Source organism: Tachysurus vachellii, chromosome 19 (genome assembly GCF_030014155.1).
Source record: "Tachysurus vachellii isolate PV-2020 chromosome 19, HZAU_Pvac_v1, whole genome shotgun sequence".
In the NCBI taxonomy this organism is placed as follows: domain Eukaryota; kingdom Metazoa; phylum Chordata; class Actinopteri; order Siluriformes; family Bagridae; genus Tachysurus; species Tachysurus vachellii.
The window spans coordinates 560,635-585,000 of NC_083478.1; the positions used below are offsets into that span (position 1 = coordinate 560,635).

Sequence of the window (24,366 nt, forward strand, 5' to 3'; positions counted from 1 at the left end):
CACAGCAGTGAACACACACCTGGAGCAGTGGGCAGCCATTTATGCAGTTGGGGGTGTTCGGTGTCTTGCTCAAGGGCACCTCAGTCGTGGTATTGCTGGCCCGAGACTCAAACCCACAACCTTAGGGTTAGGAGTCAAACTCTCTAACCATTAGGTCACGACTTCCTCTTCATCTTCATACTCAACTCTCTGATCTCTGCTTCAGCCATTGATCACAACCTTGGAGTAATTGTGGACAATCAGCCGTCCTTCTCCTCCCATGTTGTTAACGTGACTCGCTCGTGTCGGTTTCTGTTCTACAACATCACAAGGATTCAGACGTTTTTCTCCACACAGGCTGCTCAGGTGTTTGTTCAGTCTCTTGTCATTTGGAGATTGGACTTACTGCTAAGTTCTCCACCCCACCCCACCCCACTGCTGCGCTCCTCCACTGGCTCCTGTAACTGAACACGTCAGATTTAAACACTGAGGTAAGGTGGAGCAGCTCTGTTTGTGACTTTGTAGACAAGCAGCAAAGCTCTTATCCCTCCTCACACTGCACTTCGCTCCATCTGATCTACAGCACTGCTCCACTGGTCCCACCATCTCTCAGGGTAAGAAGCAGGTACACATCAAGACTCTTCTCTGTTCTGTACCGAGGTGTTTGTGTGGTTCTCTTTTGGCTGTATTTCCTCTGAATAGAGATTTAGGTTGATGGTATTAAGTCTGTGTCCTAGTGAACCAGTGTTGATGTTTCACTGATAGAGACGTCACAGCACTTTGTACATCACTCTGGATAAAAGAATCTGTCACATGCTGTAAATGTAAATCATTTGCATATTGAGTTTTACTTCGTAATAAATCTGAAGTTTGATTTCCTTTTTTTAACAAATTTTTATATATATTTATATATATTTCCTGCGTAATGATGCTCTTAACATGCTTTAAAATCCACGTTGTTAATGAGACGTATTAAAAGGAAAGATGGACTGTGGTCATGTTCAGGGTTCTAGTAGAGGTCCTGCATGATCTCCAGTAAGAGCGGGTGAAGACACAGGTCCAGTTCTCTCTTCTTCAGCAGATGAATGTTGCGTACGTGTTCTGCCACCAGTGGCTGAAGGTCTGTCATCTTCTGCAGCAGTTTGGCAAAGAGGCGAGGAGACTCAGGATGGAGAACCTTCAGCTGGAGCTCTAGAGCCTGAAGAACCTCGTCCTGGAGCGCTTCGATGGCTTTGGGGTTCACCAAACCCGGCCGATCTGCAGTCAGGTGGCAAAATGGCACAGAACAGATTTTACTGTAACTAGCAGGTCATGGAAGGTTCTCTTTATATTAGTTTAGTGTTGAGTAAATTCACCACACGCTCACGGCGTCATCGCCTCAGGACACAAATTAATTAAATACTGCTGAATTTATCCTGAGTTCAATTAGCAAATTAATTAAATGAACATTTTATCTTCTCTAATTGTTGAATCCAGTTCACTAAACCTTTTAACCTTGTTTATAAAGTATGTTTTATTTTGAAACCCAGTAAAATTATGCTAGTTTATATTTTTTAATTAAATTCTAATTCTAATTCTACATTAGTGTTTCTATAGCAACAGCTCTTTCACAGGGTTGTGTAAGACGGACCATTTTAACGTGTGAGTTTTTCCTTATCTTTAGGACATGTGTGTTTTCTGAGCGCGAGACAGAATGACATCATAAGTCATTCCACAGCATTAAAATTGATATGTTGCATTATTTCTTAATATATTTTTATTTAATTATACACGTATGTATGTATAATTTTTACCACCACACAGGATCACTGCAGCGATGAAGAGTGCCAGGTCACAGTCTTCCAGTTCGAGCGCTCTAAATTTAACCAGGAAGTCAAACTTGGTCTCTATCATGTCACAGAAGGGTTTGCGAAGACTCTTGATGAACTCTCGGGTCATGAAGACACATCCCTCGGCCATCAGCACACCGTCCTTGTTGGTGAGGTGGCTCAGGTGGATGATGTTCACCTCGAGGGCGCTGTACTTCAGCATGGTGATCTGATCGCTCAGCTCCAGGTCACCGAAGCCTGGGATGCTCTTAGCGAACTGTGTGAGTCTGCGTACGGCCTCGGCCGAGCCGTACTGTACTCGGCGGAACATGGACAGCTCCAGCTCAACGGCAGGGAACAGAGTCGACACGGACGACAGCTTTCGCTTCAGGAACTCCTCTCCAGCCAACAGAGACTTCATATCGTGGATGACGAACAGCTGATGAAGGAAAGATGGTCTGATTAATGGAAAGATGGTCCGCTTATCCGAACTACCTCGGGTCACGGGGAGCCTGTTTCTATCTCAGGCGTCATCGGGCATCAAGGCAGGATACACCCTGGACGGAGTGCCAACCCATCACAGGGCGCACACACACACTCATTCATTCACACAATCACACACTACGGACAATTTTCCAGAGATGCCAATCAACCTACCATGCATGTCTTTGGACCGGGGGAGGAAACCGGAGTACCCGGAGGAAACCCCCGAGGCACGGGGAGAACATGCAAACTCCACACACACAAGGTGGAGGTGGGAATCGAACCCCGACCCTGGAGGTGTGAGGAGAACGTGCTAACCACTAAGACACCGTGACCCCCAAGAGAGATGCAATATATTCAATATCAGGATTAAGGAATATAGAATAACACAATAACAATAGAAATTGTGTTCAGCATATCCCCAACCCTAAATCTCGTTTAATCTAATTAAACTTTCATTATATCCCGAAGCCCTAATCCTCGATCCTTATTCCTAAATGTCAACATTAACATCTGACGTCAAATTTGGATCCTTAATGCAAAATCTTATCCATAATCCTTAATCATATAAACTAATTAATCACATCAAACAAAACCTTATGCTTAGACTGTGTTATGTTTATTATTAAAGATTACATCTTACCGGGTTTTCTCCATCTTTTCCTGACAAAATTGCTTTGGCTTTGCTCCTCGTCATTGGGAAGATTTTGAGGTAGGAATCATATAAATTCTTGCTGAACTCTTGTTGTTTTTCTGACTTGGGTTCCAGCTGATGTTTGAGCGTGTGGAACTCCGTGATCATCTTCTCTCTCTCGGTCAGAGGTGTTCTCCCGAACCGGATTGCTGTGAGGATGTGATGTTTTAGTTCCTCTGAAGGTCAAAACTCTTAACAAGAAGGTTTCTGATTAAACTTGAGCAGTTTATTGACGTACCGGTGTGAGACATTCCTGCCAAAACACACTTCTTAAACCGGCAGAACTGACACTTGTTCCGGCTTTTTTTGTGGACTTGACACTTCTGGCTGCAGAGTTTATACCTCAGGTTTAATTGCACAGTTCTCCGGAAGAAACCCTGAAAAACATCAATTTCAAAAAGGTCATCATTTATTAGGGAGCAGATCTCAGCTTCACTATCAGACAGCTGTTAGCAGCTAATGTTGCTAGCAATATTTAATCATTATAGTAATCATATTTTACTACCATATCTTGAATTTTGTATTATATTAATCTTTATATTATTCTTCATATTAACCTTTTGTTTATGTTCTGTAAAGCTGCTTTGTGACAATGTCTATTGTAAAAATCACTATACAAATAAACTTGAACTGAATTGAATTGAAAAATTATCCAGAATGTCATCATTGTCTCTTTCAAAATATTTAATAGTTTTTGAATTTTAAGAGCTAAAGATGAAAAACCATCCCAGTGAAACATCCCTAACATTCAGAAATACCACCATCGATGAATATGCATGAGTATGCAAATCAGACAGTTTCTTTTACTGTGTTTTGTTACCTTACATCCTTCACATGCGTACACGCCATAATGATACCCCGAAGCTCGATCTCCACATATCTGACACTCCAGGGTTAATACCTCATCGCTCCTGTCCTTGTGTAGTTTGCCATGTGAGCCGAGTTCTGTATGAAAAAGCTTAAACTTTAAACAGGATCAAAACCTTTGACTGTTACAAAGTGCTGACGCTGGAGACTCCTTTCATACATGATACACAAACACATCGCTTCTCACAGAGAACTTCACCATATCAATGATTTTTAAAACTGATCTGTTGCTATAGTAACCATAAGGTATCAGAGCCAGTGCTTTAATATAAACTGTGCATTAATAGTCAGAGAATTAATCAACACCAGAACAACAATCAGAGTCCAGAACTCAGCAGCATCTGTAATGAAATTAAGGATCTCACTACATCATCAATGATCTCAATGACATTCTGACGTACTTTCCTTTTCGCCGTAGAGACTCGGTCTGTGTGCATCATTGCTGAGTTTGAATCTGGAGCTAGAATCTTCACTGGACGTACTCGAAGCAAAGGCAGGAAATGTCGCATCGAAACAGTTCATCCTGGTTTCGTCCATTCCTACCTGAGACAGTCCAAAACTCAGGTTCCAAGAATCAGACTTCTCTCTGTCTGTATATTAGTCTAATCTGAGGGGACTGTCAGGAATCAGACAGGGAGTGAATGATTCACACTTATCTGAGTTTTAATGGTCAGAGTGAAATTTGATGATCTCAAAGGTCTGAAATATTTACACATTAACCTTCAGAGAGGTTCAGGTTCAGGGCTATAAAACAGTTACTGCCTTCATGAACACAAAGCAAACAACAAAATTATAGATTAATTTTAATCATGTTAAATGTTGAGTTGGTATACAGGAAAAAAGAAAAAGAAAAGAGTTCAACTGCAAAATGTCTTGGATTTGTGTGTGACTTTAACTTCATTCACTCATCTTCTACCGCTTATCCGAACTACCTCGGGTCACGGGGAGCCTGTGTCTATCTCAGGCGTCATCGGGCATCAAGGCAGGATACACCCTGGACGGAGTGCCAACCCATCGCAGGGCACACACACACACACTCTCATTCACTCCACAAACTCCGGAGGAGGAAACCGGAGTACCCGGAGGAAACCCCCGAGGCACGGGGAGAACATGCAAACTCCACACACACAAGGTGGAGGTGGGAATCGAACCCCGACCCTGGAGGTGTGAGGCGAACATCACGGGTCACGGGGAGCCTGTGCCTATCTCAGGCGTCATTGGGCATCAAGGCAGGATACACCCTGGACGGAGTGCCAACCCATCGCAGGGCACACACACACACACTCATTCACTCACGCAATCACACACTACGGACAATTTTCCAGAGATGCCAATCAACCTACCATGCATGTCTTTGGACCGGGGGAGGAAACCGGAGTACCCGGAGGAAACCCCCGAGGCACGGGGAGAACATGCAAACTCCACACACACAAGGTGGAGGCGGGAATCGAACCCCGCTAACCCCGCTAATCGAACGTGCTAACCACTAAGCCACCGTGCCCCCGACTTTAAGTTAATTTGGAGAAAATATATCAGAATTCTTTTAAAAAAAAAGTCTTTATACTGAGCAGATCAAATAATGGATCTAGCAGGAACAATGAAAGGCCCAGAGACTAAGCCTGTAGTCAAAAAAGTGAAGAGATGGACCAAAGAGCCAAAGCTGGAACTACAAGACCACTTTGCACTGATTGGAGTGTTATTAAAGCTGCAGCTGGATGAACTAACTGACATTTTACACGTTTACCTTCTGCACATATAACAATAACCACTTCTTCAGGCCAATGAGGGTGCCTACTGAATTGGGACAGGGCCCTGTAAATCCCAGGAACTCACTGCTGAGATCACAAAATCTACTGCAGTTTTGAAAAGAACATCTTCACACCTCTCACCCACCTCAGTCCACTGACTGCCCCATCACACCTTTGGTAACCTCCATAACAAATTCCCCAACACTAAAGTCTCACTCACAGTTTGTGCACCAGGCCCAGACAGCATCGCCTTTCCTGTATTAAAGCATCTGGCTCCGATCTTCATGCATGTCATTAACCGATTACTTGAGCTGTGTGAAGTCCCCTCCTGTTTCAAACACTCCACCTACTGAGCAAACAGGTCAGTGGTTGATGCAGTCAACATGGGATTGCACTACATCCTTAAAAAAATCATCGAAATTCTCTCCTCCAAACTCCTACAGCTTACCGTACCCCCAGACATCTGTCAGTGGATCACCAGCTTTCTGACAGGTAGGAAACAGCAGGTGCATGTATTTAATCTTCACCTCCAACCTGGTCCATAACCTGACATGTATGTCTAACTGTTTAGATTGTAAATAGTGATTCAGGCTTTCATCAAAGAACATAACACAGGCGCTTTGCTTCGATACATCTGTCAAAGTCAGATTCTTAAAATAAGGAGCCAGTACAGAAGTACATAAATATGAGCACTTGTGTTTGCTGCATGTAAATCTGGCTGCTATCTGTCTGGGAACATAGTCTGAAACAGCTGGCTTGTGTCTTCACAGGACCTGTAGGAATAAAGGTCCATTAGTACCCACAGTACCTCTGCAGTTTCTGGCCACAGCACTAAAACTTTGCTCTGGAGCTCTTCACCTTTTCACCTGTAGAGGGCGCACACTCATACTACAAACATACATGCTGTATATAACACACTGGGGTTGTGAGGGTGGCACTTTGGGGGCTTAATGTCAAATGTCCCTGGCCTACTGAAGACTGACAACCTTTTACAGCAGAAATAAAAGTACAAGAAACCCATGTGTTCACATTTACCACATTTATTCCGGTCTCTGCAGTTTTAAATCTTACGTGTTGAGCTGATAAACAGAACAGAGACCTGTTCCGGTCAGCAGGTGGCGCTGTTGCTACTGTCCAGCCATTGGACAGTCCTGGTCTCAAGGGGCTGAGAACTTCATCCCTTCCAACGCTAAAAACACCCCAATAAAGAATATAATAAAGAAAATGGAACATTAAATAAAGTATTTAAATCAGCTTAAAATAAGTATCATAAATGAAAAATATCTCTGTCATCATGTCTAATGTCCAACTGTTCACATACACGACAATGTACAGGATTATAACACCTTTATGTAGATGCACAAAGATAAACACACAAACCAACAGGGAAGAATTACACATACAGAATACAACGTGACACCACAAACAAACAAACAAACAAACAAATAAAAACTTTCAGCTGCACGTGTTCTTGACAAAATGACTTAATTATTTATGAATTAATTAATAATAATTTATTATTTCATTCCCAATGTTAACAAAAGAAAATCAACACTCATTAATTAATAAACAAAATAAATAACATATTTAGGTAAAATAAAAATGACATAAATCATGTTTATAGCAGTTAAACACTGAACACAGACCCAAAGTGCTCAGAGATCTGCTTCATTTATTTATTCTTTAATATTCCACTGGTCACATGAACACGTGTTTTTATTCCACTAGTCAGATGAAAACGTGTTTGTTTATTCGAATGGTCACATGACCACGTGTTTATTTATTCGAATGGTCACGTGACCCCATGTTTTATTAGAATTCCACTGGTGTCGTTCTTAATTTGACGTCATAGAAGAATATCAGTAGAACCGATTTAACATTAACAGTAGAACAGAACGCGAAGCTTTCAGAGATCTACTGAACTTTATGTGAGTAAAACGTTTTACTAAAGTTTCTCTGATCAAGAAGAGAATAAATGGAGAAGTTTATAAGTCTATTGAAGGAGACTGTAGCGGATCTTTCACTGCACCCCCTGCTGTTAGCGGCCGGAGTTGCAGCCACAGCAGCCGTTAATTATTATTATTTTAATCGGGGCGATGGAGAGAAAACGGCAGAAGACGCCGGTGACAAAACCGTCCTCGAAGGTACAACTATTTCTCAGTCCTGGTGTAAAGATGCAGTGTTACTTTTCTCCTAAAAACACTGATGTTGAAGATTTGTTCAGTTCTTGGAAGTTGAAGTGATGAGTGACGTCACTGTTTGTGTAGGTTTATAAATGTGGAACAAAATCTGTCTGTGTCTTTAATCATGACATGTACATACTGAACACATGACACGTACATACTGAACACATGACACGTACATACTGAACACATGACACGTACATACTGAACACATGACACGTACATACTGAACACATGACACGTACATACTGAACACATGACACGTACATACTGAACACATGACACGTACATACTGAACACATGACACGTACATACTGAACACATGACACGTACATACTGAACACATGACACGTACATACTGAACACATGACACGTACATACTGAACACATGACACGTACATACTGAACACATGCCACGTACATACTGAACACATGACACGTACATACTGAACACATGACACGTACATACTGAACACATGAACACATGACACGTACATACTGAACACATGACACGTACATACTGAACACATGACACGTACATACTGAACACATGACACGTACATACTGAACACATGACACGTACATACTGAACACATGACACGTACATACTGAACACATGACACGTACATACTGAACACATGACACGTACATACTGAACACATGACACGTACATACTGAACACATGACACGTACATACTGAACACATGCCACGTACATACTGAACACATGACACGTACATACTGAACACATGACACGTACATACTGAACACATGACACGTACATACTGAACACATGACACGTACATACTGAACACATGACACGTACATACTGAACACATGACACGTACATACTGAACACATGACACGTACATACTGAACACATGACACGTACATACTGAACACATGCCACGTACATACTGAACACATGCCACGTACATACTGAACACATGCCACGTACATACTGAACACATGCCACGTACATACTGAACACATGACACGTACATACTGAACACATGACACGTACATACTGAACACATGACACGTACATACTGAACACATGACACGTACATACCGAACACATGACACGTACATACCGAACACATGACACGTACATACCGAACACATGACACGTACATACCGAACACATGACACGTACATACCGAACACATGACACGTACATACTGAACACATGACACGTACATACTGAACACATGACACGTACATACTGAACACATGACACGTACATACTGAACACATGACACGTACATACTGAACACATGACGTACGTACTGAACACATGACACGTACATACTGAACACATGACACGTACATACTGAACACATGACACGTACATACTGAACACATGACATGTACATACTGAACACATGACGTACGTACCGAACACATGACACGTACATACTGAACACATGACATGTACATACTGAACACATGACGTACGTACTGAACACATGACACGTACATACTGAACACATGACATGTACATACTGAACACAAGACGTACGTACTGAACACATGACACGTACATACTGAACACATGACACGTACATACTGAACACATGACATGTACATACTGAACATCACTAAAGTATTTTTATTCAGGAGGTCTGTTTAAAAGTGGAATAATTGTTCTGTAGAGTTTCACCAGGATCACAAGTGGAAAATATTGTTAATAATTCAACACTTTAATCATAGACGACGATGTGGGATTTTGTGTCTATTTATTTTTAGACCCAGTGTATGATCAGACCACGGAAGCGGCTCTGGACCGACACACAGAGGTCGTTCAGGACCAGATGATGGTAAGTTTGTTCTGTTCATATCTTTAACTCTATAGTGAACATTTACAGTCTCTCTCACACACGCAGCAGAACTGCAGCTTCACTTTTACACCATTCACACTCTAATGTCTCTGCACACTAATCACACATTCTGGTCTATTTTTAAAAATCTCTGCACCACATATAGAGTTATTTCATATTTTAATGAACGGATTTTAGGAAATCCTACAAATTCTAAATAATTAGAAAATAAATGTAAATGTTCCAGCAACATTGAAAAATCAATTTCAGGATTTTGTGTCATATGTTGTGTTGTAGATTTATGGGCCTTTAGGTAGATCTGAGAGCTGCAACTAAACATGATGTTTGTACTGAGAGCTGGTGCTCAGGAGTGCTATAAACACCTCAAGCTAACAATATTTGGATGGCAAATTTCAGGAGGCTGAGATGAAAATTCAAAAGATTGTGGTGTCTAATCATCAGCTGGAGGACAGAGCGAGAGAGCTGGAGGACAGAGTAAAAGAGCTGGAGGACATCATGAGAGAGCTGGAGGACAAAGTAAAAGAGCTGGAGAACAGAGTGAGGGAGCAGGAAAACAGAGAGAGAGCGCTGGAGGACAGAGAGAGAGAGCTGGAGGACAGAGAGAGAGAGCTGGAGGACAGAGAGAGAGAGCTGGAGGACAGAGAGAGAGAGCTGGAGGACAGAGAGAGAGAGCTGGAGGACAGAGAGATAGAGCTGGAAGACAGAGAGATAGAGCTGGAGGACAGAGCGAGAGAGCTGGAGGACAGAGTGAGAGAGCTGGACAGCGCGAGAGAGCTGGAGGACAGAGCGAGAGAGCTGGGGGACAGAGCGAGAGAGCTGGAGGATAGAGTAAAAGAGCTGGAGGACAGAACGAGAGAGCTGGAGGACAGAACGAGAGAGCTGGAGGACAGAGTAAAAGAGCTGGAGGACAGAACGAGAGAGCTGGAGGACAGAGTAAAAGAGCTGGAGGACAGAACGAGAGAGCTGGAGGACAGAGCGAGAGAGCTGGAGGACACAACAATAGATCTGGAGGACAGAGTAAAAGAGCTGGAGAACAGAGAGAGAGAGAGCTGGAGGACAGAGAGTGAGCTGGAGGACAGAGAGAGAGAGCTGGAGGACAGAATGAGAGAGCTGGAGGATAGAGAGAGAGAGCTGGAGGACAGAGAGATAGAGCTGGAGGAAAGAGAGAGAGAGCTGGAGGACAGAGAGAGAGAGCTGGAGGACAGAGCGAGAGAGCTGGAGGACAGAGCGAGAGAGCTGGAGGACAGAGTGAGAGAGCTGGAGGACAGAGTGAGAGAGCTGGAGGACAGAGTGAGAGAGCTGGAGGACAGAGTGAGAGAGCTGGAGGAACTACTCAGTGAAGCATGCAGTGACTGTGACATGAGAAACGTGAGTTATTGATATATTTCCCCCACAGTACATTTTAGACTATTCTCTTGAATAATGAGTCAGTAATTAAAAGTGTCTGAATGTGTATAGAAAAAAAGTCAATATTAACGTTCATTACAGTTTTCCCTGGCTGAAGCTGAGGAGAGACACCAGAAGGTTATGAAGACCATCACTGAGTTGATGGAGGAGAAGACTCACCTAGAACACCAGGTGGAGACACTGACCCACATGGCGGAGGACTCAGAGAAGATCTACGATACCTGTTTGCAGTGGAGAAAGAGCGAGAATGTAAGTGAGGAGAAACCCTTTCATCAAGCTAATGAGTAACGAGTCGGTATTTAAACGTGTCTGAATGTGTGTGTAGAAGTAAATAAACTAAAACTTTCTTATTGATGTTCTTTTAGTTATCTTTGGCTCAAGCCGAGGAGAAACACCAGAAGACTGTAGAGAACATCAGTCAGCTGGAGGAGGAGAAATCTAACCTGAGAAACCAGGTGACGACAATGAGAGACACAGTAACAGACTTGGGGTACAAACTCTATGAGGCTCACCTGCATCGTGACAAACTAATCAATGTAAGTTAGATTCTGTGGCCCAGTGCATATGTGAACATTAAGGACTGAAGTTTACATCTCTTTACTACCATCTGTGTGTTTAAGAGACGTGAGACAGAGCGACAGGCTCACAGAATCCTCCAGGTCGAGAACGATGAGCTAAAGACAGCTCTGATGTACAAGGAGGAGTTACTGAAGGTAAACTTTATTTTTCATGAAGCTATGACTGATAACGTGAGGGGTGTGTGTGTGTGTGTGTGTGTGTGTGTGTTTTTCTGTGTATATTTTGTGTGTGTGTGTTTCCGTGTGTGTTTTTCTGTGCGTGTGTGTGTGTTTTTCAGTGTGTGCTTTTCTGTGTATGTTTTTTTGTGTGTGTGTGTTTTGCCGTGTGTGTTTTTCAGTGTGTGTTTTTCTGTGTATGTTTTTTTTTTGTGTGTGTGTTTAATTGTTTCCTTATATTTTAGAGACATATTGTTCTTTGTCCCTCAATACATTTTAGACTATTCTCATGTGTCACAACCAGGAGGAGGAAGACAGACCCCTTCGCAGGATAGCTTCGAATAAATAGGGTTTAAGAAATAAAAATACATAAAACAGGAACAATGACGAAAACTAAACAGGACAAAGGACGAGGGGACACTAACGATGATTCTGCGCTGCCATCTGCAACATGGCACGGCTACATAGACATAACAATTAACAATAGGGAACAGGTGTGTAGAGACGCAGAGGATAAACAAAGGCGGGGCAGACACGTGACACGGAACATAAACAAACGCACATGGCCAAATGTCCGGGCCGAGTCCTGACATCATGAGTAATGAGTCAGTATTTAATCGTGTCTAAATGTGTGTGTAGAAATAAATAAAATCACTAAACCTTAATTGTTGTTCTTTTAGGTATCTTTGTCTGAAGCTGAGGAGAAACACCAGAAGGCTGTGGAGAACATCACTCAGCTGGAGGAGGAGAAATCTGACCTGACAAACCAGGTGGAGACACTGAGAGACACAATACAGGACATGGAGGACATGTTCTATGAGGCTCAGGAGCAGTGTGATGAGATAATAAGTGTAAGTGAGAAGAGGCTCATTTTACCAAAATGAACATGATATTTTTATCTTATTAGTTTTAATGAATAGTAAGTGACCCAGTTCACATGTGAACATTAAGTTTAAATCTCTTTATTACCATGTGTGAGTTTAAGGAGCGACAGGCTCACAGAATCCTCCAGGTCGAGAACGACGAGTTAAAGACAACTCTGATGCACAAGGAGGAGTTACTGAAGGTAAACTTTCTTCATTTTCATTTCATCTGCTGTTGTGAACTCTGTGTCTGTGTGTGTGTTTATGCTTGTGTATGTGTGTGTGTGTGTGTGTGCGTGCTTGTGTGTCTGTGTGTCTGTGTGTGTGTTTATGCTTGTGTATGTGTGTGTGTGTGCGTGCTTGTGTGTCTCTGTGCATGCACACACTGGTGTGTGTCTGACTATGTGTGTGTTTGTGTGTGTGTGTTTTTGTTTCCTCAAATTTTAAACTATTCTAATGAGTAACGAGTCGGTATTTAAACGTGTCTGAATGTGTGTGTAGAAGTAAATAAACTAAACCTTTCTTATTGATGTTCTTTTAGTTATCTTTGGCTCAAGCCGAGGAGAAACACCAGAAGACTGTAGAGAACATCAGTCAGCTGGAGGAGGAGAAATCTAACCTGAGAAACCAGGTGACGACAATGAGAGACACAGTAACAGACTTGGGGTACAAACTCTATGAGGCTCACCTGCATCGTGACAAACTAATCAATGTAAGTTAGATTCTGTGGCCCAGTGCATATGTGAACATTAAGGACTGAAGTTTACATCTCTTTACTACCATCTGTGTGTTTAAGAGACGTGAGACAGAGCGACAGGCTCACAGAATCCTCCAGGTCGAGAACGATGAGCTAAAGACAGCTCTGATGCACAAGGAGGAGTTACTGAAGGTAAACTTTATTTTTCATGAAGCTATGACTGATAACGTGAGGGGTGTGTGTGTGTGTGTGTGTGTGTGTGTGTGTGTGTGTGTGTGTGTGTGTGTGTGTGTGTTAGATTTTCATGAATTTGGCTGCATAGGTGTTGGGTGGCTCGCCAACGTACTAGAATGCTTCTATTATGTAAAAGAAAAGTAAGCAGGACCGAGTTCAGGGGAAAAGTGTTTATTGAAGATGTTGGTGTAGAACAGCAGTCTTCTGGAACTTAACCCAAAGGTACTGTCTGTGTGACCAGACTTTATACCTGGTAACAGATGGCCTTCAAATACTAGACAGATACAGTTAGGACCCTCTAGTGGAGAACTTACAATGGACAGGACAGAAGGGAAGGATGTGTATTGATCAGGTGACTGAGTTACAAACAGGCCATTATGTTAATTACAAGTGGGGCACAGGCACAATGTTTATATGTTAATTACAGGTGGGGCACAGGCACAATGTTTATATGTTAATTACAGGTGGGGCACAGGCACAATGTTTATATGTTAATTACAAGGGGGGCACAGGCACAATGTTTATATGTTAATTACAGGTGGGGCACAGGCACAATGTTTATATGTTAATTACAGGTGGGCCACAGGCACAATGTTTATATGTTAATTACAAGGGGGGCACAGGCACAATGTTTATATGTTAATTACAGGTGGGGCACAGGCACAATGTTTATATGTTAATTACAAGGGGGGCACAGGCACAATGTTTATATGTTAATTACAGGTGGGGCACAGGCACAATGTTTATATGTTAATTACAAGGGGGGCACAGGCACAAGGTTTATATGTTAATTACAAGGGGGGCACAGGCACAAGGTTTATATGTTAATTACAAGGGGGGCACAGGCACAATGTTTATATGTTAATTACAGGTGGGGCACAGGCACAATGTTTATATGTTAATTACAGGTGGGCCACAGGCACAATGTTTATATGTTAATTACAAGTGGGCCACAGGCACAATGTTTATATGTTAATTACAAGTGGGCCACAGGCACAATGTTTATATGTTAATTACAGGTGGGCCACAGGCACAATGTTTATATGTTAATTACAAGTGGGCCACAGGCACAATGTTTATATGTTAATTACAGGTGGGCCACAGGCACAATGTTTATATGTTAATTACAAGTGGGCCACAGGCACAATGTTTATATGTTAATTACAGGTGGGGCACAGGCACAATGTTTATATGTTAATTACAAGTGGGGCACAGGCACAATGTTTATATGTTAATTACAGGTGGGGCACAGGCACAATGTTTATATGTTAATTACAAGGGGGGCACAGGCACAATGTTTATATGTTAATTACAGGTGGGGCACAGGCACAATGTTTATATGTTAATTACAAGGGGGGCACAGGCACAATGTTTATATGTTAATTACAGGTGGGGCACAGGCACAATGTTTATATGTTAATTACAAGGGGGGCACAGGCACAAGGTTTATATGTTAATTACAAGGGGGGCACAGGCACAAGGTTTATATGTTAATTACAAGGGGGGCACAGGCACAATGTTTATATGTTAATTACAGGTGGGGCACAGGCACAATGTTTATATGTTAATTACAGGTGGGCCACAGGCACAATGTTTATATGTTAATTACAAGTGGGCCACAGGCACAATGTTTATATGTTAATTACAAGTGGGCCACAGGCACAATGTTTATATGTTAATTACAGGTGGGGCACAGGCACAATGTTTATATGTTAATTACAGGTGGGGCACAGGCACAATGTTTATATGTTAATTACAAGGGGGGCACAGGCACAATGTTTATATGTTAATTACAGGTGGGGCACAGGCACAATGTTTATATGTTAATTACAAGGGGGGCACAGGCACAATGTTTATATGTTAATTACAGGTGGGGCACAGGCACAATGTTTATATGTTAATTACAAGGGGGGCACAGGCACAAGGTTTATATGTTAATTACAAGGGGGGCACAGGCACAAGGTTTATATGTTAATTACAAGGGGGGCACAGGCACAATGTTTATATGTTAATTACAGGTGGGGCACAGGCACAATGTTTATATGTTAATTACAGGTGGGCCACAGGCACAATGTTTATATGTTAATTACAAGTGGGCCACAGGCACAATGTTTATATGTTAATTACAAGTGGGCCACAGGCACAATGTTTATATGTTAATTACAGGTGGGCCACAGGCACAATGTTTATATGTTAATTACAAGTGGGCCACAGGCACAATGTTTATATGTTAATTACAGGTGGGGCACAGGCACAATGTTTATATGTTAATTACAAGTGGGGCACAGGCACAGTGTTTATATGTTAATTACAGGTGGGGCACAGGAACGTCAGATGTTGATTACATATGAATGCATTGATTATGTATGAAAGAACTCGACACAAAATCCTTGAGTGTGTTTTTGTGTGTGTGTGTGTGTGTCTGTGTGTGTGTGTGTGTGTGTGTGTGTGTGTGTGTATGTTTACTTGTTTCCTTATATTTTAGAGACATATTGTTCTTTGTCCCTCAATACATTTTAGACTATTCTCATGAGTAATGAGTCAGTATTTAAAGGTGCGGTGCACAATGTTTGAGAAATGCTTCAGAAAACTGAGTCGGACGGACAAACAAAACAAACGTGTAGCCAATGAGCAGAAAGGGGCGTGTCTTGTCAATATGCGGCGGAGAGAGTGTTCAGTGTGCAGGTTTGACATTAGCAGAAAGCGATTGAAACACTGACATGGCGGATACCTGCTGTTACCTCTGCCTCGGGTTCTAGGTGTCGAACGTCGTCTTCCACGTGAGACGGAGCTAAACCTTTCACGCTACAACACACAGTACTACAAACACATCTGTATTACCATAATATTACTCATTGTGTTCATTTATTGATAAAAACATCCCCTCGGCCAGCCGCCCCAGCAGGTTCCGCCGTAATAGGTGCTTGGGTTGCGTATGTATGTGTGGGCGGAGCTATCAAAACAGGGGTGAAACCCATTTGGGTTAGGGGCGTGTTTGTTTTGGTGATTTCAAATGTCAACATTGGCTTTCAAACATCGTGCACCGCACCTTTAATCGTGTCTAAATGTGTGTGTAGAAGTAAATAAAATCACTAAACCATAATTGTTGTTCTTTTAGGTATCTTTGTCTGAAGCTGAGGAGAAACACCAGAAGGCTGTGGAGAACATCACTCAGCTGGAGGAGGAGAAATCTGACCTGACAAACCAGGTGGAGACACTGAGAGACACAATAAAGGACATCTGTGTGTTTATTGGTTTTCTCACATTTTAGAGACATTTTGTTCTTTTCCCTCAGTTATAAGTCAGTTTAAGTGTGAACACGTGTTATTTTTTTCTTTTTACAGAAACCTGGCAAATCTCTTGGAACCAAGGAGACAACAAACACTGAGACAGAAAGCAGTGTGAACAGAAGCAGATCCTCCTCAGAATCAGTGTGACGGGTCTATGACAGGCTAAAATATGAAAAAACAATTCAAGCTGGTCTTAATGTAAAGGAATGAAGGAAAAGATGGAAAAAAGAATAGCAGAAAAAATTAGTAGAAAAGAATGAAATAAAAATGAATAAAGAAAGAAATAAGAACAAATTCTGTGTATATAAGAAATAAATCTGTATGTAATATAAATAAGCCAAAGCTAAGCATGCTAATGCTAATTCTTGCCCATGGCAGCACCACTCCTTCCACTTCACATGTCAAACAGGTTTGCTCTCCTCAGTGAAGCACTGCTAAGAAACCTGAAAGAGCTCTGGTTATAGAAGACTCTATCTTAAGGCTTATGAAATTAGCTAGGCCTTTAGGGGCTTTATCAGCACTGGTGAGGTGTATACCTGGGGCCAGGGTGCTGTACATAGAAGGGGATCTTAGGGTCCTAGGCAAGTATAGGATCTCAAAGCTAGTTTTGCATGTAGGACCTAATAATCAGTCAGTCAGACATTAGATGGTAGATGGTGGCGCAGCAGTAGCACGCAGCGGCCACTCTGGATACAATATGGTGCTACTTACGTTTACTATTTTTAGCCAAACTATTACTAGTACATGGACACCAGAGACAGCAGTATTCATGTATACAATCGCCAGAAGTTAATACAATACAGAAATCGTGCAACAACCAACCTACACGATGATGTGTTTTGGAAAGGCTTCATGACCTCAGCTTGCTGCGGAGACCAGGCCTCCAGTCCTCTGCATCACCTGATACAGGAGACCAGGAGAGGGGATGCTGAAAGCAGTGCTCGAGGAAGGGGAAGTGCGGTAAGCAGGCGGGTGTCCTTGCTAGGCTAAAAACAAACCCTAGCCGGCCGGCTCTCTCTAAGCAGAGCCCCTCCCCCTGTCATGCAGAGCCCCGTTCCCTCCTCGGCTACTCAGTCCACATCTCATGTTAATTCCAGCATACAGGCGATCACGAACTAGAAGACCTGCTTCACCTGCCTGTAATAGTGATGCCTTTCACCCAGATGTGCTAAATGACTTCTACGCTCACATTCCCTGAGCACCCTGCCAGAAATGTTGTCTGGTCCAGCAGTCTTCCGTGGCAGGGTGCTCAGGGAATGTGCTGAACAGCTAGCGGATGTCTTCACTGACATCTCCCATTTCCCTGAGCAGCGCTGTTGTTCCTATGTGCCTCAAGACAATCACCATTGTCCCCAAAGAAGTCTATAGTGTCCTGCCTCAATGACTATGAAGTGCTTTGAGAAGCTCATCAAGAGGCACATCAAGACCCACTTACCACCCTCACTAGACCCCCTACAGTTCGCATATTGTCCAAACCATTTTACGGACGATGCCATTGCCAAGGCACTTTATTTAGCCCTCACCTACCTGGACAATAAAGATGTACGAATGCTGTTCATAGACTTTAGTTCAGCATTCAATACAATCATCCCTCAGCACCTGATTGGGAAGCTGAGCCTGCTGATACTGAACGCCTCCCTCAGCAACTGGACCCTGGACTTCCTGACTGGGAGACCTCAGTCAGTCCGGATCGGGAACAGCATCTCCAGCACCCCAATGCTATTCACATTGCTGACTCACGACTGTGCAACATTTCACAGATCGAACCATATTAAGTTTGCTGATGACACGACCGTGGTGGGTCTCATCAGCAAGACGGCGAGTCAGCATACAGAAAGGAGCTAACTGCTTGGTGTAGAGCCAACAACCTTTCTCTCAATGCTGAGAACTTCATAACTAAAGATATGGTTGTTGACTTCAGAAGAGCACAGAGCGACCCTCAAGAGCACCAAATTTCTTGGTGTTCATCTAGCGGAGAACTTCATCTGGTCACTCAACACCAGCTCCGTCACCAAGAAAGCCCAGCAGCATCTCTACTCCTTACAAAGGTTGAGGAAAGTCCCCCCCCCCCCCCCCATCCTGACTACATTTTACAGAGGGACCATTGAGATCATCCTGAGCAGCTGCATCACTGGTTTGGGAACTGCACCATCTCAGATCACAAGACCCTGCAGCGGATAGTGAGGACATCTGAAAAGATCATTGGAGTCTCTCTTCTCTCTATCATGAACACTTACACCACACACTGCATCTGCAAACCCAACAGCATTGTGGATGACCCCACACACCCCTCATACACACTCTTCACCCCACACACCCCTCACACACACTCTTCACCCCACACACCCCTCATACACACTCTTCACCCCACACACCCCTCAAACACGCTCTTCACCCCACACACCCCTCACACACACTCTTCACCCCACACACCCCTCAAACTCACTCTTCACCCCACACACCCCTCACACACACTCTTCACCCCACACACCCCTCAAACACACTCTTCACCCCACACACCCCTCATACACACTTTTCACCCCACACACCCCTCATACACACTCTTCACCCCACACACCCCTCATACACACTCTTCACCCCACACACCCCTCATACACACTCTTCACCCCACACACCCCCACACACACTCTTCACCCCACACACCCCTCACACACACTCTTCACCCTCCTGCCATCTGGAAAAAGGTACCAAAGCATTCAACCAGACTGTGTAACAGTTTCTTTCCACAAACCATCAGACACCTTAACAAATGAACTGAACTCTACTGAGCACAACACACACACACACACCACCTGTATGGACTGCACAGACCGACACCAAATACACACACTTCCAATATATATCCATCAAACTGTTTACATGCTGTTTTGCACACTTTTTGCTCTTTACACATTCTGTCTCACATTTCAGTCGATTGCTGTTTTGCACAAGACCTTATGTTACCTTATGTAACTGCTGCTATAATACTAATGTGTTCATTTCTGCACATGCAATATTGATTTGAACATACAGTACTGGTCCCTGCTGTTTTTGTGTATTGTCTTTTGTGTATTGTGTTCTATTTTATTGTTTGCACTGTCTTGTCTTACACTGTGTACACCAGGTTGCACAGTTGAACTTTATGTAGAAAATATCAGTATATTTTGTGTTAATGAAGTAAATGAATATTTCAAGATAAACGAGTTATTTGAAGGTTTCTTCAGGTGTGATTGCACAGTGCAGTGTTTTGAACAATGCACAGCTTGTGTTAGTCCTGAGGATGGATTTGAGTTTTGTTTCTAGATTTAAAATGTAAGATGTAAGACTGTAATTGGTGTCATAATGATTGTAAAAATCTGTAAGATGATCAGAGTAGGAAATATATTAAAATGTGCATGTGAAGGTTGTGTGATCTAGAGTCACTGTTAGGGGGTTTTAAACACCTTGATCTCTCGATCTGGTTAAAAAGCAGCTCAGTAACTAAAGAATATCTGTTCAGTGAAGGTGTAGAGATGTAGCCGCTACACTGAAAAGTGACTACAGGGAAAAAATAATGTGACTACACAGTTAACATACTAATGAGTCTGGAGTGAGGGGGAGAGCAGGGCAACAGACATACATGTGTACATATGATAAAGTATCTGTTTATATATCACTGTGTGTTTGTACAAATGGATGTACAGTAAAGTAGGGTAAAGTTTTTTATGTTTAATTATGTGCCAAAAAAAAAAAAATTTAATCCAAACCCCCAATTTGACTTTTCTTTAGTAAGCCTAACCTATTTGTGCTGTAAGTCCCTCCCACTTGTGTTGTAATTTCCTCCCACTCCTTTGTAAGCCTAAATTACTTGTGCTGTAAGTCCCTCCCACTTGTGTATACGTCCCTCCCACCTGTGATATAAGCTCCTCCCACTTGTGTTGTAAGTTCCTCCCATTCCTTAGTAAGACTAACCTACTTGTGCTGTAAGTCCCTCCCACTTGTGATATAAGTCCCTCCCTCTTATGTTGTAAGTTCCTCCCATTTGCAGGTTAAGGAGAAAAATACTTCTAAGGAGAAAAAATCTCTCTAATACACATAGAAGGTCATTTGTGTCTTGCTATGTAACTCTCACCCACTCACTCACTCATCTTCTACCGCTTATCCGAACTACCTCGGGTCACGGGGAGCCTGTGCCTATCTCAGGCGTCATCGGGCATCAAGGCAGGATACACCCTGGACGGAGTGCCAACCCATCGCAGGGCACACACACACACACTCTCATTCACAACACTCACTACGGACTGTCACACACTAATCACACACTAATCACACACTACGGACAATTTTCCAGAGATGCCAATCAACCTACCATGCATGTCTTTGGACCGGGGGAGGAAACCGGAGTACCCGGAGGAAAGACCCGAGGCACGGGGAGAACATGCAAACTCCACACACACAAGGTGGAGGCATTTAAATCATTAAATGAATAAAATGATAAAAAGCATAAAAACAGGGTGTGTTTTAGTGTGTGTGCATGTGTGTGTATGTGTGTATATATGTGTGTATATGTGTGTGTGTGCGTGTGTGTGTGTGGGGGTATAACATGATGTAAGACGTTGGAAAGAATTAAAATGAGACATTTCAGTGACTCAGAAGAACTTGACGTAAAATCTGACCTCATGTGTGAGGGGCTGGAACAGGGGAAGAATAATTTATATTCATTTCTAAGTCAGAGCAGTTCGAGTTCAAATAAAGCTGACTTCAAAATGACTAAAAATAACGATGACATAAACTGATAAGAATTCAGTGCCGCCTTAAAGTAGTGTTCGTTTCAGTTCTGGATCTTTTTCCCTTTCAGGACCTTCAGGTTATAAATAACAGAAACATATTGAACTTTTTCCTTGTATCCTTCTATCAAAGAAACGACTCTCAAACAAAAAAATCTTATTCTTATTACAACATTGTAAGTCATATTTGGCAAACCTGCAGTGCTTTGCGTAAGTTTTGCCCCTGAGCCTTCCACATGTTCTAGAGTTAAAACCTGAACCTGAAATAAACTTACATTTCACAATCTGTCTACCATTTAAACACAAAATATATTTTATTGAGACCTCAGTCTGATCTTTGGGTTCATTGTCATAAAACTATTCAAGCTTTGTGAAATGTTCTTCTTCTACCACAGATCTCAAATTATACTGTGTTCTGGTTTTTGACAAAAGTTCTACAACATTCAGATCCACAGATTCAGACCACAGCTCCTGGTCCACAGCTCCAGCTAAGGCCGATGACACGACCGTGGTGGGTCTCATCAACAAGAACGACGAGTCAGCATACAGGGAGGAGGTGCAACAACTAACTGCCTGGTGTAGAGCCAACAACCTTTCTCTGAATGTGGATAAAACTAAAGAGATGGTTGTGGACTTCAGGAGAGCACAGAGTGACTACTCTCCGCTGAACATCGACGGATCATCTGTGGAGATCGTCAAGAGCACCAAATTTCTTGGTGTTCATCTAGCGGAGAACCTCACCTGGTCACTCCACACCAGCGCCATCACCAGGAAAGCCCAGCAGCATCTCTACTTCCTACGAAGGCTGAGGAAGGCACATCTCCCTCCCCCCATCCTGACCATGTTCTACAGAGGGACCATTGAGAGCATCCTGAGCAGCTGCATCACTGTCTGGTTCGGGAACTGCACCATCCCAGAACGCAAGACCCTGCAGCGGATTGTGAGGACAGCGGAGAAGATCATTGGGGTCTCTCTTCCCTCTATCACAGTCACTTACACCACACGCTGCATCCGCAAAGCCAACAGCATTGTGGATGACCCCACACACCCCTCACACACACTCTTCACCCTCCTGCCATCTGGAAAAAGGTACCGAAGCATTCGGGCCCTCACGACCAGACTGTGTAACAGTTTCTTCCCACAAGCCATCAGACTTCTCAACAACTGAAATGTACTGTACTGAGCACAACATACACACACATCATCTGTATGGACTGCATAGACCCTCACAAAACACACACACTGACACAACATACTGTTTACATGCTGCTTACAATCCAGCAAACTGTTTACATGCTGTTTTGCACACCTTGTCTGCTGTTTTTTGCACAAACTGTCCCAACATTTCAGCCGTTTTTGCACATACTGTACAATATCTCAGCCATTTCGCACATACTATATTAACACATACAGTATTAACACTGGTCGGTCGGCGCTGTTTCTGTGACTGTTTACTATTTATTGTCTTTTGTGTACTGCATTTTTTGTACTTTTTGTATTGTCTTGTAACTTGTGTCTGCACTGTCATTGTCCTGCACTGTCTTGTCCTGCACTGTCTGGTCCTGCACTGTCTTTTGTCCTGCACTGTCTTTTGTCCTGCACTGTCTTGTCTGTCTTGTTTGTCTTGTCCTGCACTGTTTGCACCAGGTTGCACAGTTACACTTTATGTGGCTAAGACTACTTACAAGTCTTTAGCCTTGTCTTTGTTTCTATGTAGCACCTTGATCCTGGAGAAACGTTGTCTCATTTCACTATGTACTGCAACAGCTATATATGGTTGAAATGACAATAAAAGCTTCTTGACTTGACTTGACTTGAAGTACTCGGGATACTGAACCCTGATGAAACCTGCTGGTGAGAATTGAGAAGAACTGAAGAGGAGAACATGAGAAAAATCGTCTCCTTATTGTATAACAGTGTAGAACTTTTTAAGGAGGCACGGTGGCTTAGTAGTTAGCACGTTCGCCTCACACCTCCAGGGTCGGGGTTCGATTCCCGCCTCCGCCTTGTGTGTGTGGAGTTTGCATGTTCTCCCCGTGCCTTGGGGGTTTCCTCCGGGTACTCCGGTTTCCTCCCATGGTAGGTTGATTGGCATCTCTGGAAAATTGTCTGTAGTGTGTGATTGCGTGAGTGAATGAGAGTGTGTGTGTGCCCTGTGATGGGTTGGCACTCCGTCCAGGGTGTATCCTGCCTTGATGCCCGATGACGCCTGAGATAGGCACAGGCTCCCCGTGACCCGAGGTAGTTCGGATAAGCGGTAGAAGATGGATGGATGGATGGATGGATATTTATCCAAAGAAGGCTTAAAGAACCTTTTTCTAAGAGGTTACCAAGAACCATTTATTCACAGCAGGGAGACCAGTTTATCTGTATATCATTCATAGCAGGGGCGTAGCCATCATTTAAAAAGTGGGGGGGACGAAATGTCTAGTGTTATCTGTTTTTTCAGTTAATCCTTGTGTAAATGACAGGTTTTATTTTTAATCATGATTTTTTTAATCATGCTTTATATGTATGACGTTTGTCAAAGCAGCTATTTTTCCTTATAATCCTTTAAATTAAAACTTGCTAATTATTCAACAAGAGCAACAGGCAGAGTTACTAAACATTGTGCAACACAATTCTGATACCATATGCCAACTTACACTGCTTGACATTTTTATAAAAAAGGAGTGAAGCGTTTTTTTCCGCTTTGAGCTCATCGTAACCAAACGCTGGACCGCGGTGCGACTCGAGCTACAGTACTGGGTTAGCCTTAGTTGGCGCGTGATGA

General features: G+C 42.9%; 2 protein-coding genes across 2 annotated transcripts; one reads left to right on the top strand and one right to left on the bottom strand.

Annotated features, from left to right (window-relative positions):
* Positions 1-870: 870 nt before the first annotated feature.
* Positions 871-4,472, bottom strand: LOC132862287 (peroxisome proliferator-activated receptor gamma-like). The gene is made up of 6 exons (XM_060894239.1): positions 4,233-4,472; positions 3,785-3,909; positions 3,203-3,341; positions 2,914-3,113; positions 1,773-2,226; positions 871-1,236 (listed from the first exon to the last, which is right to left on the bottom strand). The coding sequence occupies exons 1-6, from the start codon at positions 4,366-4,368 to the stop codon at positions 989-991; spliced, it is 1,302 nt and encodes a 433-aa protein (XP_060750222.1). The 5' UTR covers positions 4,369-4,472; the 3' UTR covers positions 871-988.
* A 6,262-nt stretch (positions 4,473-10,734) lies between these two features.
* On the top strand, positions 10,735-17,038 carry LOC132862467 (golgin subfamily B member 1-like). The gene is made up of 10 exons (XM_060894507.1): positions 10,735-10,970; positions 11,091-11,258; positions 11,375-11,545; positions 11,630-11,722; positions 12,424-12,594; positions 12,723-12,809; positions 13,148-13,318; positions 13,403-13,495; positions 16,656-16,745; positions 16,882-17,038. The coding sequence occupies exons 1-10, from the start codon at positions 10,962-10,964 to the stop codon at positions 16,972-16,974; spliced, it is 1,146 nt and encodes a 381-aa protein (XP_060750490.1). The 5' UTR covers positions 10,735-10,961; the 3' UTR covers positions 16,975-17,038.
* The last annotated feature ends 7,328 nt before the right edge of the window (positions 17,039-24,366 follow it).